This window comes from Arachis duranensis, chromosome 4, assembly GCF_000817695.3.
Source record: "Arachis duranensis cultivar V14167 chromosome 4, aradu.V14167.gnm2.J7QH, whole genome shotgun sequence".
Classification (NCBI taxonomy): Eukaryota; Viridiplantae; Streptophyta; class Magnoliopsida; order Fabales; family Fabaceae; genus Arachis; species Arachis duranensis.
Genome location: NC_029775.3, coordinates 110,813,009 through 110,831,308, shown reverse-complemented (window position 1 = coordinate 110,831,308; position 18,300 = coordinate 110,813,009). Strand labels below are relative to the sequence as shown.

Here is an 18,300-nt window from a genome sequence, read left to right as displayed (position 1 = left end):
TAGCTATAAATAGTGAATAACAATATGTATTTCTATGTATTCAGTTGTTCTTTTTCAATTTTAAATTTTGTATTTGTTCATATGACAAATTTACTGAGTCTTCTTCTTCCACCTCAATATTATTTTTTTTACTAAAATCAGATTTAGACCACAATTTCTTTGTTATAAGAAAAAAAAAATTTAAATAAAAAAATTATAAAATGATAAAGTAATGTGTTCATTACTGTTAAATTTATAATTTTTATTATGTGTAAATTCTATTATTTTAATTTAAGAATGATTAAGTTGTTACATGTTTTATTTATCAATTTTTTTATTTTGGAAGAATTTAATCATATATATATATTATGGAAGCTAAACCAAGAATAGGAGCTTTAGATGATTAGACTGCCTAAGCTACTCCCACCATTAGTCATTCATATATTTCATTCTCTTTCTCGAAACTTTCACATATATTTTGAGTTTTTGACAAATATAAGGGCACAAATAATAAAAACCATATTTGTAAGGTTTCATTATCATCAATCGTTTTCCATCTATTGCAATTCTTGTGGGTCCGGTCTTAATTAATTAAAATATGCATTTTCGATTAACATTAACTAATTTTTTAAAATAACTTTTCTATTTTAAATTTTAAGTTACTAAACAATAAATCTTAGAAAACATATAANATATAAACAATTATGGACTTTATAAACCACGCATCCTCCTCGGCATCATTCTCGTCAGCCTCGTAATCTTTTGTTTGAGACCCTTATCCGACCTTAAACCCGATGAAATCACACCAAATTAGCTTCTAAAGTGTTCGGGACCGGACTGGACCTTCGGGTCGGATCAGATCTGTGCACCCCTAGTATGAACTATCAAAGAAGTCCATTACTGATAAAATTGTGAAAGAATATAAAAAGAAAATATAAAAAAATTATTAATTATTGATTGATTAAATTGAATTAAAATACGAAAATAAAATTAAATATATATAGAGTATTAGTTTAAAAAAGATAAAAATAAATAAAGATAAAATAAAGACGTCTCACCATCTACAAATTCAATTCAACAAAATACACAAAATCAATTATAATTTTAATCTTTATTATTTTATCTTATTTTATTTTTATCTTATCTTTATTTGTTTTTATCTTTCTTCAACCAATACTCTATATATATTTAGTTTTAGCTTCATATTTCAATTCAATTCAATTATTCTAGAATCAATAAAATTTTTCCCATCTATATCCCTAACCCTTCTCAACCGACTCACAATTTCGGCGTTTTCTTTCGTTGGGATTTTTGCTTCGTTTCTGCGATCAATCAATGGAAGATTACGCTGCCAGCAGCGATGATGAATACCGTTACTCCGATCCGGAGGACTCCGTCGACGCCTTCGATAACGATGATAACGATTATCAATTAGTCTCTTCCAAGGGTCCCTCTACTCAGGTGATTACGAAGGAGTCATTGCTAGGTGCACAGAAGGAGGATTTGCGCAAGGTGATGGACATGCTATCGGTGAGGGAGCAACATGCACGTACCCTGCTTATTTTTCATCGTTGGGATGTGGAGAAGTTGTTTGCCGTGTATGTAGATAGGGGAAAACATTTTCTGTTTTCTGAAGCTGGTGTTACAGTGGATGAACATCGCGACTCTAATTCATCAGCTGCTCCTTTGACAATAATGTGCGAAATTTGCATAGAGGATGTTCCTAGTGATGAAACAACAAAAATGGACTGCGGTCACTGTTTTTGCAACGGCTGTTGGACAGAGCATTTTATTGTCAAGATAAATGAGGGTCAAAGTAAGCGCATCAGATGCATGGCACACAAATGTTATTCCATTTGTGATGAAGCTGTTGTCATAACTCTTCTCAGCAAAAAGCACCCTGATATGGCAGAGAAATATGAACGCTTTCTTCTTGAATCCTATATTGAAGACAACAAGAGAGTTAAATGGTGCCCTAGTGCGCCTCATTGTGGGAATGCAATACGCGTTGAGGACGATGAATTATTTGAGGTAGAATGTTCATGTGGTTTACAGTTTTGCTTTAGTTGCTTGTCAGAAGCACATTCCCCATGCTCATGTTTGATGTGGGAGCTTTGGGCCAAAAAGTGTCGAGATGAATCAGAAACTGTTAATTGGATAACAGTTCATACGAAGCCTTGTCCAAAGTGCCACAAACCGGTCGAGAAAAATGGTGGTTGTAACTTGGTTAGCTGTATCTGTGGTCAAGCTTTTTGTTGGTTGTGTGGTGGAGCTACCGGTCGAGAGCATACCTTGTCAAGCATTGCTGCTCATAGCTGTGGTCGCTATGAAGAGCAAGAAAAAACAGCTGAAAGGGCAAAGAGGGATCTGTATCGTTATATGCATTATCATAATCGTTACAAAGCTCACACAGATTCCTTTAAGCTTGAGAGTAAACTGAAGGAGACTATACAAAAGAAGATTGCTGTCTCAGAAGAAAAACATTCTACGCTAAGGGATTATAGTTGGGTAAATAATGGGCTCTCTAGACTTTTCAGATCTAGGCGTGTCCTATCATATTCATATGCATTTGCGTTTTACATGTTTGGTGACGAACTATTTAAGGAAGAAATGACAGAAGCTCAAAGGGAAATAAAACAGAATTTGTTTGAGGATCAGCAGCAGCAGCTTGAGGCAAACGTTGAAAAGCTCTCCAAAATTTTGGAGGAACGTTTTCAAACTTTTAAATATGATAAAGTCATGGAGATAAGGATGCAGATAATCAATCTGACCACTATCATTGACAAACTTTGTCAAAAAATGTATGAGTGTATTGAGAATGATTTACTGGGTTCTCTCCATATTGGTGTTCACAACATTGCTCCATACAAGTCAAAGGGGATCGACAAGGCATCAGAACTTTCAGTTCACAACATTGCTCTATAAAATGTAACTCTTTTTGTAGTAAAGTATAAAAAAAATTATAAATATTAATTGAATGTAAATTTCATAGCATAAATCTAATCCATATAATTATTTTAATATACCAACCATTATATCTATATGAAGTCAATGCTAAATCGAATTTAATTAGTTCGATAATTAGTCTATGAAAAAAATTATATTTTATAAAGTTTAAAAATTTTTATTATGCGATAGGTTAGTAACGAGTACATTACAAACTTTTATAATACTCATAGTAACAATCTTTAATTTAATAATTGTTATTAAAATTTTAGTTGTACTCATTACAAAATAAATAATTACAATATATAAATATAAAATGAATTGACCAATTTAAAAATAAGACAATCTAATAATATTGAAAACCATTTAATTTAAAAAACGTAATTTAAAAAATAAATCATTCACATACTTACATAATTATGAATTTATAATATGATAAATACTTCCCAAAAAATTATTCTAATACTTGATTTCTAAACACCAAATTATTTATTTAAATAGCTTAATTTTTATCTAACATAATATAATAAAGTATGTTTAAACCTTATTATTATTATTATTATTATTATTATTATTATTATTATTATTATTATTATTATTCGAATTGGTTTAATTCAAATTATTATTATTATTCGAGCTTACTTTGAATTACATGGGACGCGGTCTTTTTGAGTAAATCGAATCAACCTAGTGTGTAATTTGAACCAGGTGAGTGAATTACTGTTGGTGTGTAATTTGAACCAGGTGAGTTTGAATTATATGTACATGTGAGTTATTATATAATTCGAACCAGCATGATTCGAATTATATGTAAATGCAGTTCGAATTTAAGTGATTCGAACTATATATATAAATGTGGTTTGGTTGATACATGAAGCAGATTTGTCTTTGGCGGATTTGTGTAAATAATTGGTCACTATGGCTCATTAAGGTTTTTTGCCCTTAAATTTGTGTATTCTTTTGGATTGAATTTATGGGCCGTAAAACATCTTTATTGTTGTCATGAGTTAAAGTGGAAGAGAGGTTTAATAATTACCATAAAAATTTTAAAAAATAAATAGAGATAATATTCAATTTTATCTCTCAATTTGAACACAAACCTCAATTAATTTTTAAAATTTTAATTGTTGTTATTTAATTTTTAAATATTAACAAATGTAAACAATAAAATACTACATGAGATTATTATGTAAAACGATGTCGTTTTTGTTTTAGCACTCAAATAGCTAAAAAAACATTATGAGTTATATTTATTGAAATTTTTTCTTAGAAAACATGTGTGTCAAAAATTGATTCAAAAACTAATTAAAATTTCAGCACTAAACTAAAATTTAGTTACAAATTCAGACTGAATCGAGTATTAACTCAAATAAATAATCAATATCTAACATCATAAGATTTCTCATGTCATTTCCTTATTAACTAGGATATTTTATCTCTCATATATATATATATAACATAGTTATTAGAATCAAACCGACAATTAATTCGGTCATATGACTAGATCACTGGATTACTGGTTTAATCAGTAGATCACTTATTCATCCGATTAATCTGGTCATAATTAAAAAAATATAAAATTATATAAATAAAATTAAAATAATATTTTAAAATTTAAAATACAAGTCTTTACAAATATTAATAATCTAATATCAATGTTTAAACATAACTCATGATCTAAAAAAGATAATAAAATGGTTTTTAGTATAAAATATGTTCTCAATTTAAATTAACAAGGACGAACGAAGAACACAATCGGTAAATTAAGTCTAAGAGTTGCTGATGATGCTTGTTCTTGAGATGGTGGCATTTCTGATGGTGTTTGGATGAAGACATTTTTATAATTCTAGCAAAAGAAATAAAGGATTTTCAACAATAAAAAATTTACCTAAATGAGTTTTTAAGCAACACAGCAACAACCACCAAAGTATTTAATTCAAAGTTTCAAACATTATCATCCGACAACAAAATTCAAGTATTCAACTAAAATATTATCCAACAAGCAACTCTGTTATCCAGCAAGCATTCAAATTTTAGCAAGTTCACCAACTCTAAAACCAAATACAACAGCAACATTAACCAGATTCAATAACAATTCAAAATTTATAACTCAGATTTTCTTAAGTTCAACAACTCTAAAACCAAATACAACAGCAACATTAACCAGATTCAATAACAATTCTAAGTTTCTAACTCAAATTTTTTCAAGTTCACCAACTCTAAAACCAAATACAACAACGACATTAACCAGATTCAATAACAATTTTAAGTTTCTAACTCAAAATTTTTCAAGTTCAACAACTCTAAAACCAAATACAACAGCAACATTAACCGGATTCAATAACAATTCTAAGTTTCTAACTCAATTTTTCAATTTCAACAACTCAAACCAAATATAACAGCAACATTAACCAGACTCAATAACAATTCTAAGTTTTTAATTCTCTCTAGTTCAACATCTCTAAAACCAAATAAAACAGCAATAACCACCAGATTCAACATCAATTCTAGTGAAAGAACAGAGTAGAAAACTTGAAGGGAGCTGACCTAATTGACATGTTCAAACAACGCGACTGCCGTGACAAAAAGATGACAACCACCACCACCCGAGGGAGCAGCTGTTGCTTGACTGGTTCCGTCTGCTTCTGCCGCTGACGAACCGAACGCAGGGGCACGGAGGGCGACGGTGACCGAGGTGAGGGGTCAAGATGAGAGACTGAGAGAGCGACGAAGTGAGGTCATGAGAGACTGAAAGTGACGACGGTCAGCGTGAGGGGAGAGACGAGAGAGCGAGGAGGTCAAGGTGAGGCTATGAGCCAGCGAGTGATACAGAGAAAGCACATACCACAGAGACGAGGCTGGCGCTTGGCTGGGTGAGGGAGGGTTCCACCGTTTCACACTTCCATTCACATTCAGGGTCTCATATTTGGCAATTGGGCATTAGGGTTTCGTTGAAATGGAAAAGAGAAGAAGGGGTGGTTCTGAAACGACCCATACAAAGTTAAAAAAAAAAAGAAAGAAACCAGACCGGGTCAAATTAACCGGTCAGATCACCGAATTTCATGAAAATCTGTCAGGTCGAACCGAATTCGATCGGATCCATTATACATCCAGTTCAACAAGTGACTCAGTTCGACTAGGTGATTGAGTGACCGAGTTTTCAGTCGAACCGATCGAATCGAGTCGGATTTGATAACTATGATATAAAATATAGTTTGTCATTTTTTTCGCAGAGATATATGGAGGTAAGTACCGAGGCTCAAGAATTTTAATATGGGAAGTAAAGTGGTGTTTTGGCTAGAATTGGGAGAATATTGTGTTTTACCCAATGGTGGATCCATGTTCAACACGCAGGGGCGTATTAACTGCGACGAGTGTCAGGTGAGATGACGTGGCGCAGGTTGAATGGGACACGGTGGCATCACGTGGAGGCGTGCTAACCTAGCACGTGGGGGCGTGATGATGACGTGGCAGAGCAAGAATTGGCCACGTAGGCATCACATGGGGGCGTGATGATGACATGGCGGAAGATGAATAAGCCACGCAAGCACCACGTGGGGGCGTGCTGATGTAGCACATGGGGGCGTGATGATGACGTGGCGGAGCTTGATTGGTACACCTGGGCATCACGTGGGAGCATGATGACGTGGCACGTGGGGGTGTCCTGACACGTGGCAGGACGTGATTTGCCTGAGGCAATCAAAACGTGGAGCCGTGGTGAATGCTACTCTCTATATGAGGCAGTGCTCGGGTTCATTTTCATTCTGATGAAGTGTGTGAGTGTTCTTTGAGTGTGTTTCTGGTATAATGGAGGGTACCACAAACTTGGTAGTGTATCGCGACGGTGAGATAATACGTAATACTCATGAGGGAGTGAGGTTTGTGTGCTAGAATCCATTTTCGTTTGTGGTTCTATGCACCATGACGTTTATGGAACTTCAGAATGGTCTCTGTCAAAGCATGGAGAACGGTACATTAATGAGAGTGAGCAGAATTCTGTACTGGAATTCGGTTGTAGTTTTTGGTGGTCTAATACAGTTTGATACCATGTCAATCACTGATGACGTGACTATGCATAATATGTTTCAAATTCATCGGCAGACTCAGATGCGACAGCCACAGATTGAGCTGTATGTTGAGTTTGAAACTGTAGAGGCAAAAGGTATTCAAAATGACTTAGAGGTGGAGGATGATAGAGCTGTAGTGTACGAGGGAATGAATAGTGACATCGAAGATGACTTCGAAGCCACTTATGAAGCCGGCGACGAAGACGAGGATGGTGATGTGAGAGTTGAGACAACAGCTGATAATGTAGTGGTTCACTCCTCGATCAGTCAACCGATGAACGTGCCACCTTTTATGCATGAGTTGGATCTCGACGCCATGCATGCACCGGAGTTTCTGGAATATTCAAACATAGGTACGTGATGACCGAATAATATATTATCTTTAATATATACTTTGGATTTATTAATAAATGATGATAGGCACTTTCTGTAGGCGTTGCTGATCCCGAGGACGGAGAGTTCCGGATTGGAATGGAATACAGTTCTAGAAAGTCAGTCATGGCAGCAATTAGAAGTTACACTATCGCTAGAGGAGTTGACTACGACGTGTATGAGTATGAGCCAGAGACGTTCTATGCAAAATGCAAGATGTATGGGCGTGGGTGCGACTGGCTTATCCGAACCAGCTCGATACGGAAAAAAGGTTGTTGGAAGATACGCAGATACAACGGTAGGCACACATGCACAACGGGAATGATTTCACAGGATCATTCCAAGTTGGACTCGGACACAGTTGCTGAGGCTATAAGGCCATTGGTCAAGACTGAGCCGTCCATAAAGGTGAAAACTATAATAGCCGAAGTCCAGTCAAGGTTCAACTATACCATCAATTACCGAAAGGCTTGGTTGGCAAAGCAGAAGTCCATAGCAAAAGTTTTCGATGACTGGGAGGAGAGTTACCAAGCCTTGTCGTGGTGGCTCTCGGTTATGGTTCAGAAGATGCCTGGGTCAGTTGTCCAGATAGAAACACGCCCACTCTACAATGGGAATGAAGAGGCGCAATGGGTAAAAATACTTCATCGCGTATTTTGGAGTTTCAATCCATGCGTTAGGGCATTCAGGCATTGCAAGCCCCTAGTTCAAGTTGACAGAACACACCTATATGAAAAGTACAAAGGTACACTTCTGGTCGCTGTTGCACAGGATGGGAACCAGAACATTGTGCCTATCGCTTTTGCCTTGGTGGAAGGGGAGACAGCTGATGCGTGGCACTTCTTTCTAAGGAATCTGCGAATGCATGTTATCAGAAAATATGGTGTGGGTATGATCTTGGACCGGCATGAGTCAATTCGGGCAACAGTAAATCGTTTCGGAAGTGACTGGCAACCTCCAAGAGCATTGTGGATGTTTTGTATCATATCGTGATGCACGGCATAGTGCTCTGTAAAGATGTGCGAGACACGCTGAACCCCAACTATAAGTATGGATCCGCTCGAAATCGCGAAGCAATGGTAGATACTTCGCATGGGCGTATGCGGTCGACTTATCTGTGAATAGGGTCGACCCTAACAAACAGAAAATCTGACATCTCACGTATCTCCTTATGGACTCTTCAGTGTCCAACGACTCCTCATCTCTGATACATCGAACCCAACCAAGCTTTATATAGGATTTCGAATTACGACTGAGCACCGGTTCACGTCCGAATATTGCCATGCTCTGACTCTAAACGAAATCACTACTATTGTCAGTCCATCCACTCACAGGCTCTTCATCAATTGGTAAGTCAAATATATGTGCGACATCTTCCAATGTCACTATGTAACCTCACCCACCGGGAACACAAAAGTGTGAGTCTCCGGCCTCCACTTTTCAACCAGAGTAGCTAACAACGGGTGAGATCCTCTTATCATTCCAATCCTAGATACGTGGTAGAATCCGGTGGCACGTAAGTAGTTTTCGACCCTCGGATTCCAACTCTGTGGCGGATCCAGTTTACGCACCAACAAATTTCTGTTGGACTGCATCAACAAAATTATATTTGTTATATTACTTATAAATATTCATTTATTAATAAATAAATATTAATAAATGGATTTATAAAATGTATGTGATCATTTCAATTAATAATATTATTTAGATATTTATTTATTTCAATATTTTATTTGTTAGAAGTGCATTACCATAGTTAAAATAATTTTTTTCGTGCATCAACATATATTTCTCTAATATTATTAATAACAACGTATATATATTTTTCTAATATTTATTTATTTATTACTTTAACAATTATGTATTAAACTTTTGAATATGTTCCACATTTATTTATAGAATGTATATATTATTTATTTATTTTATTTTTTATTTACAGAATGTATATTATTTATTTTACTCTAGTATTATTTTTATATTTTATCGTAGAGAAATATATTTTTTTAAAAAAATTTTAGTATGTCGTATAGAATAGTATAGTATAATATATATTCTATTTTAATATTTTTATAACAGAAAATTAATTTAAAATTAACAAAAAAATTATATTTAAATATATTAAATAACAAAAAATAACAGAAATTAAAATACACAATAAAAATATAATTTACCAATTTATATAGATTGGATGATTCAAATAATTTATAATATGTTCCTCCGAAATTTTATAATTACGAATCATTCTTTAAAATAAACACAAAATAATATTTTTTTCTTCCTATTTTTCACCCTTTCTCCTTCACGGTGAAGCAGCAGCAAGCCTTCCGAAGAGCAAACCCCCTTCCCCTGCCTCTCACTAACACTTTCTTTCTCATTGTAGTTGAAGGCTTTCTGTTTATATAGAGCAAGAATGCATCACGCTTGCTGTTTACCGGGGTGAGACTTGTCCCCTGCATGCCAGCAGCTTCAGCACACCCCTCTCCTTCGGTGGTGCATCGGGACTCCGCGACGCCGCCTAAACCACGTCCCTGGCCTGCGTGGTGTCAGAACCTGCATGCTGGCCGCGTCACCTCGTCCCTGCGTGGTGCGGACATGTTGCATCGTAGCAGGATCACCACGCCCCTGCGTGTTGACCGACAGCTCCACCGCCAGGTAAATCCTCCCATCCTCTAATATTCTTCCAAAACACCAATTTCTTTTCTATAATAAAAATAATTTTTGAAGTATCGAAAGTAACGAAATAGTTGGTTATAGTCCTTTCACTTAGCAAACTAAAAGGTTTTAATGAGGTGTATGATTATTATTTATGATTTAAATTTTCAAATCACTATCAACTTCATTATATAAATATGTATCATCTAGAAGAAGAAAACCTAAGAATTTTCAGTTATATATTAAATTAGTTTTTCAGATATCAAATGGCATTTTACTTTTTAAAAAAGTCAAACTAACAAATAGAGAAAAATTAAGGATAATAGTAAAGTGAAGATTATTTTTATTTAATAAAAAACGTAAAAAAAATTAAAAAAACTTTTATTCTTTATCTATTTATTTATAATTAAAGAAATTTTCAAAAATTAAAGCTGAGAAAGAGAAGAGAAGATAATATAGGCGAAGGAAAAAAAAGTCAAATACAAAATAGAAGTCAATTTAAAAGAAGATTGCATGCGTATGGTTGACTTTAATTAATTACTGTAGTTGGTGAAACTTTCAAACATGTAATGAGTTTCTGTGCCAAATCGTTACCAAATTCGGGTGCCATCATCATCAATATTATTTAATTGTGTTACATGTATGTATGTATAAATTAATTTCAACCTATGTTGGAATAAATAATATATTAATTAATGGTTCTCTACTCCATTTAATATCTAGAAAATCAGACTCTCTCAGAAACCGAGAAGAAGAAAATTTTGGCAAAAGAATATTATTTATGTTTATGAAACAATGTTATCTAGTTACTTACATATACAGTTAATTTTGGCGTCCACTGATTGATTTAAACTAAAAAGTCTACTAGCTACAACTATTAAGGGAGATAAATGAAAAAGAAAAAAAAAAGTCAATAACCACAAATTATAATTGGAGATAACTTATACTATGTCACTCTCAATAGCTTGGGAAGAAAAAACAAATGAAGCATGACCAAATATATATCTTGAAAGGAATGAAAGAATTTCGTACTATATTTGGTTGGGGCTGCGTTATATATATATTATTGCACGAGTTAAATCCTAAACTGGTTTCTAAAATTTACAAAATATATCGATTTAGTTTTTAATTTTTCAATTGCACTAATTACATTTTTCAGATTGCAAAAAATGCATCAACATGATCCCTCTCAAATTTTCGGTTCATATTTTTTGCCGGCAGAAGTGACATGGTGAATGATTGCCACGCTGGAAGATGAAAAACGTCGTCGTATTGGGTTTTGGCGCTAAACCCATAACTAGACAATGTCGTTTCAAGTAGGAAGTATTAACAAAACGTTCAACCAACCCCCTCCCTCCATATTCAAAGAGATCACTTCGTCTTCCTCATCTTCTGCGAACTGAAAGCGCCAAACCTTGGCATTCGAGAGCCCTGGCGAGGCTTTTCGGAGTGAAACAATTTGGAGCTCAGAGGAACCTGGTCATCGTTGGCTCAAGATCGCTGAAGGAAGGAGCAAAGATTCTGCGTGAAATCTCCTGTGATAGAGGTAGGCATGCAGTATATTAGATAGTATTGTTCTATTTTTCATAGTGGTAAGGTATCCATCATTATAGATTTTACTTGGAAATTTGGTGTAGATTGATGAAAAACCATGGATGCTATGTTAGTAGCTAGGGTTTTTTGCACCTGGTGGTGTGGGTAGGGGTTATCGGAATGCTCTATTTTCAAATAGAAAATATGGACATTTCTATAATGGCATAGTAACTGAAGTAGTTGTTAGTAAGCAATTCTGGAATATGATCTGTTGTTGTTTGCTGATTCCATATGTTAGATAAAATGTTGTATTTTTTTCGTTACAGACGAAAAAGTTGCTGGATATCATGTTCCATCATGGTGGAACGTTTAAGAAGAATGTTGATGGAAGATTGGTTTATTTCGAACATGGAGTTTCGACGCTTGAACTAATGGAGAGGAAAGAAGTTGTTCTGTGTTTGGATTATGTTCCACAAGTGGAGCCTGGGGGTGTAAATAACAAGAACACCCCCGAAAATACCTTAAATGAAATGTCAGATGACAAATCAATGTGAGATTCAATAATTTCTTTAGAATTTTCAGTTTTAAAATTCACTCACAATTTTATCCTCGCGCTAAATATTGGTCAAATTTACCATACGAACAAAAATAATGTTCAAACATTTTTTGATTGGGGTACCTGAAAGGCTGAAATTACAATTATGTTATTTTCTTGTTGTACTGTTCGAAAATTGTTCTCTTGTCAGTGAAAGAACTAAACTATTTAATAATTAAATATTGAGGTCCTGAAAATGCAATTGTGAAAATGAGTCTCAAAATCGCAATGAAGTGCGTGATAAATCAAGAGAAATTCTTAAACAAAATCTATTTGTTGGTCTTCAATCAGGTCAAAGAGTTTCTCTTTGGAAGTGCTTGATTGAATATGGGTGATGGGAATGGAAGTTCAGACAGCAAAGTGTGTGAGAGGTTGAAATCTCTGACTCTTGAGCCCATGAATAATAGTCATTTGCGAATCGTACTGCTTGCATCTGGTGGACACTTTGCTGGTTGTGTCTTTGATGGTGATGCAGTTGTGGCTCACACGACCTTTCACAGGTTAAGAAACAATTAATTCAGCTAAAATTTAAAGTAATAGTTTTTGCTTGACATGTTTGGCAGAGAGAATCTATTGCAACAGACATGCACAATGCACATGCCATTCTAACTGTTCTCATACGCAATGTTGTACTTGGTTTTTATTTTTTCTGGATGTTGTGAATGAGTTATGCTTGAATTAACTATCAGAAACCTAATGCTTCTTGCTAACATGTGATGTTGGAAGCCAATATTTTAAAGCTTGCATTACCTTTCGTTTGTAGCACCCTCATTTATCACTCTTGGGAGACTTGATGCAATCTCAATTCCTTACCAAACACTGGTGTTCATTCTGTGTTCTCAACTTCTGATGCGTCAGTTATCAAATTGGAGTTTTCTATATTTAATGCTCAATTATTGATTGATGATGTTGGTTTCTTGAAATTAGAATCTTTTAGAAGGGTTTAGATGCATCATCCATTCTATATTTCCTTCTTGAGAACAAGGAAAATGTTCAAAACTTTCCTTTAGGCATTGCGTTTCTCCAGTGCAAGGCATGGGAATGAATTCTTGTTTGGCTTAATTAGATGGAGGGTATCCGAAGATTCAGAGTTAAATTGAGTCCAAGAGAAAATTATTGGCAAACATTTAAAAAGATTTAGATTTTAATAGTTTGATTTTGATATAATTTTTTATGGGCCACAAGACGTTTTCCACACCCACACCGATCTAGTACTCGCGAGCCTCTGCTCTGACTTGGAATGAGCAGGGAAGGAGAAGAAGAAAAAGAAGAAAAAGATGAAGAAGATGATGAAGACGAAGAAGTGGTGCGCTACTTCTGAGTTACGGTTTAAAAAGGGATCAGAGACTAAATTGGGTCATAAATTTTCATTTACCACATCATGCAACTGTTAGATACTTCAGCGTGGCAATCATTCGCCACGTCACTCCTACCGATAAGAAATATGAACGGAAAATTCGAGAGAGATCACATTGATGTATTTTTTATAATCTAAAAGACGTAACTAATACAATTAAGAAATTAAAGACTAAATTGATATATTTTGTAAATTTCAGAGACTACTTTAAAATTTAATTCATTATTACACGCTTTATGAGTCATAACCTATTTATAGCCAGCTAGTCATTTATTCATTTCAACTTTACAATTAATTAAAGGGTAAATCAAAATGATTCGAAATCTTGAATGAGACACCTATCAATTAGAAGAAAGTTCTTAACAATTGTCATGGTCAACATAGATGGAACGTGCATTAATTGCTAGCTCTGATCTTCTCAACAATGATAGTTTTTATTTCATTTTTTTAATGTTTAACTTTTCATATACATTATGTTGATATCTTTTTTTTTTTTTGTGGACATTACTCTTAACATATAAACCTTGTTTTTTTTACTACTTTTGAATTGATGATTTCAATGTCAATAAATATTAAATATTAAGTGTAAGAAAAAAGGAAACTACATATACCACACATCGGATGGCCAAATCACAAAATGGAATTGGTTCATTTTAATTTGAATAGTCAAATATTATTAGAAATGTTCTTTAGTTTTAACCCCATAATCTTTGTAGACACTAATAGAGTTTAGCAGTCAAAATAATACTAATATTTAATATAAGAACAATATAAAAGTATTTAAAATATAATATAACAATAATTATAAGCAAGTAAATTATTGAATACAGTAATAATAAAACCACATTAAAATTTTAACATAAAAAATTGTTTTAATGTAAAAAAAAATTACTTCAGACCAATAAAATAGTTTTATTTATAATTAAATACGAAGTATAAAAAATCTCAAACAAAACATAAATTATACACACAACCAACTTAATTAAATACCAAAACTTACAAATAAAAAAAATACTCAAAATCAAAACTATTGTACAAAATTAATTTTTTTTCAGGATAGATTTTTACCGTCTATAATAAAGAAAAAGTCGTGCATAATTATATTAAGCACGCTTTTACTTTTTATCGCTAAATCATAATTACATGATGAGAAAGTTTACATATCAATATTTTTATTAAAATTTGGTCAATACTTAATCAGCATAAAAAAATTGAGTAATTTATATAATTAGATATAATTTTATACCATTAAAAATATTAATAATAACTGATTAATGACTACAAATTACAAAATCGGCTTAGTACTATTCTTAGACAATACTAATATACATTTAGTATACCACATATAATTGCCTCTTTTACTTAACAATCAACGTATTCATAGTCACAACTTGTAGGCCCATCTGTTCAGTATGAGATTTTTATGAAAATATTTATTTTTTTAAGATTATTAAATAATTTTGAACAATTGATGATGAGATTTTTATAAATTTTATGCAAAAGTTAGACACCAAGGTATTAACTTAAGTCAGAAATATCAGACATATTATTTACTTCATTTAGTCAGGTGCAGGCTAAAATTTATCGATTGCGGTAATACATTTTTTAATTTGATAACTACTAAAAATATGTGTACAATTTTATTTAAATTTTAGTCTGCACCTGACTAAATTAGATAAATAATATACCTGATACTTCTGATATAAATTAGTATTTTAGTATTCAATTTTTGTATAAAATTCATAAATACCTCATCAATTGCTCAAAATTATTTAATAGTCTTAGAAAAATAAATATTTTTATAAAAGTCTCATACTGAACATATAACTCTACAAAGCTATAATAATATAAATCATTTTGCTATATATCAATGAAGAACGTGAAATGCATCCAAGAAGAAATTTTTTTGAAATGAATAAAAAAATATTTATTTTTCAAAATAAATAATTTCATCATTAATTTTTAGAATACTTTTGGAGTTTGAAACAAATTTATCACGAACTTACTAAACTAAATTTGCCACAAACTTCATTGAGACGAATAAGTTCCTATTTTCATATAATTTAGATCATATTAGAATTTTTTTATCTAATTCACATAATTTAAAATTTTAAATTATAAAATTTTTAATTTAAATAGATATAATTTAAATTAATAATTTAATTTAATTTAATAAAAATAAATGTAGTCATATTATTAATTATGTTTATTCGATTTAAAAAATTAATCATTTAAAATTGATAATTTTAAATTAAAAAATCAATGTACTAATATTATTTTTAAATTAAAAAATTATAAATAAAATACTCTTTAAATAGATTAGGCACTTAATAAATTAACAATTTGAATCTTTTCATAATATAATAAATTAATTACATGATTTTACACAAAAATAAATGGACAATTTTAAAAATATTGTATTAAAATAGACAATTTATGTGAAGATGGATCTTAGACTCATTTTAAAATTTAATAAAATTTTTAAAATATATAACATTGAATTCGAGATGAGAACTCAAGTAAATAAGATATAAATANTCAAATTAATTTAAAAGAGTAAATTAAGTTAATTTTTTTAAAATTAAATAAATATAATTAATCATATGAGTATAATAATATAGTTTTTTTTATTTTTATCAAATTAAATTAAATTATATTTATTTAAATTATATAAATTAAATAAAAAATATACGAATATGATCTAAATTATATAAAAATAAGAGCAAGTTTGCCATATCAGTGGACGAACTTGTTTCAAATTCTTAAAAAAATATATTTTAAAAATTAAAAATAAAATTATTTGTTTTAGAAAATAATTATTTTTTATTTATTTTAGAAATTTTTTTCGCATGGGAGAAGATGCGCAAAATGGATACACATTTTTATTAAGTATTGATTCTACACTTTTCAGCAAATATTTTATGTAAATATTTGTTTCCATTATAACTATAGTTGTCAGAATTGAATCGATGATTGAATCGATCAAGTTACTGGGTCACTGGTTGAACTGATTGACTCGGTACTATATAAATAAAAAATAAAAATAGTAAAAAATTTAAAATTATAATTTAAAATACATATTTTTACTAATATTTTAAGAATATCAAGCTATTCTAAAATAATATGGACCAGAAACAATAAGTTTTTTGTTTATTTTATTCTATCATAAATATTTTTATTTTATTTATATTAAAATAACTATTATTTTTAAATTTTAATAATTTATTAATTAATTTATATCTATTATATTATTATATATTATAAGTATTTATTAAAAAATAATACTAACAAATATTATATAATTATAAAAAAATGAGTTTTTATAATATTAATTAAAATTGTTGAAGTAATTTTGCTCCTTATAATTGTTGAAGCAACTCACTTCATATTAAATTGCCAGTAAGAGGGACAGCAAACTAAAAAATATCAGGTATATCAGGTATCAGGTGCAGGTATCAGGTGCGGGCTGAAACTCATCCACTACAATCGAGTTAGTCTCTTTCACTATATGTTGTAGGTACGTGTCACCATCATCCCACCTAATAGTGTTATCATTGTGCACGTCTTCATTCACGTGTCAATGCATGTAACCGTACACGAGTCAATGCATGCAAGTGTACGCGCGTCCTCTATATATATAAATCATGCTGCTCTTGACTTATTTCTCATTCAAATTACGTCTTTAATTACAACTATAAACATCTCTAGAAGAATAAAACTTTTATAGGATGAAAAAAAAAATCTGAGCGTGTAAGTATCATGACAACTCGACAAAAAAAAGCGTGAAGAACTTGATGAGAGGGCAAAGCAAGATAAAACCGTGATTTCTGGTGATATTGATGGCAAGAATCTAGAAGCTCAAGAACACCTTACTGAAAGTATGCAATTGATTTGGGTTATTTAAATTATTTTTCATTAATAATAATATAATATAATTTTAATTTATTTTTTAGTGAGTGTACATAATAAATAAATAAGATATAAATTTTATTAAATATTTTTAGAAAAAAATTATATATTTTTTATATATTTTTATTATCACAATTGAGTCTAATTAAATTATTACTAATAAAAAATAATTTAATAATTTACATTATTTGTATAATTCTTTTTAAGTGTATGTTATTTTATTTAAAAACTTTTTAATATATCATACTATTATTTTTGAAGAAATTTAAATGAGTAAGAAGAAGAGACAAATTATTCACGTTCTTTTCTATTTTTAATCAATTTTTGTGTGAAAATTTTTTCTTTTGGGATGAACAAATCTGAATTCTAGACTTAAACTATTGAAAACTCGTTTTAATATATGATACTATTTGTTTAAGAAAACTTTAAAACCGATAAAAAACATGAATGTTATTACTTATTACTTTTTGAAAATGAAAAAATGTTCTTTATACTTTTAAGATGATTTTTTCGATCATATTAATATCACTTATGGATATAAGTAAAAGTATAGGAAGGAGCAAAGGAGACTAGACTAGGAAGGAATAGTTGGGATCAGAAGAATATTATGAAATGGGTACAAAAAGAGGGCAGACTAGAAAGGAACAGATAGAGACTGCGGGCTACTAAAAAATGGGACGTAAAGGAGGCCTCTCTACCATGGATAAGACCGGCGGAGAGCATGCTGCTGAGAAAGGCATCAATATTAATGAATCCAAGTTTACCAACGAAGAAAAATAGTGTTGGAATAATTAATTTTCAATAACGCAGATCATTCATATTGAATCACCAAAAATATAACATAATGCGGAAGCGTACCTGAATTCATAAACATGAATCATACGATCGGA

At 31.5% G+C, this 18,300-nt stretch overlaps 2 protein-coding genes and 1 pseudogene across 2 annotated transcripts; all 3 read left to right on the top strand.

The window, feature by feature from the left end:
• Positions 1-1,232: 1,232 nt before the first annotated feature.
• On the top strand, positions 1,233-2,904 carry LOC107485808 (probable E3 ubiquitin-protein ligase ARI1). Its single transcript, XM_016106346.3, has one exon. The coding sequence runs from the start codon at positions 1,315-1,317 to the stop codon at positions 2,902-2,904; it is 1,590 nt and encodes a 529-aa protein (XP_015961832.1). The 5' UTR covers positions 1,233-1,314.
• Positions 2,905-6,846: 3,942 nt separating this feature from the next.
• On the top strand, positions 6,847-8,357 carry LOC107485809 (uncharacterized). Its single transcript, XM_016106347.1, has 2 exons — positions 6,847-7,345; positions 7,426-8,357. The coding sequence occupies exons 1-2, from the start codon at positions 6,847-6,849 to the stop codon at positions 8,355-8,357; spliced, it is 1,431 nt and encodes a 476-aa protein (XP_015961833.1).
• A 4,114-nt stretch (positions 8,358-12,471) lies between these two features.
• LOC110280262 (protein SLE1-like) lies at positions 12,472-18,190 on the top strand (annotated as a pseudogene).
• The last annotated feature ends 110 nt before the right edge of the window (positions 18,191-18,300 follow it).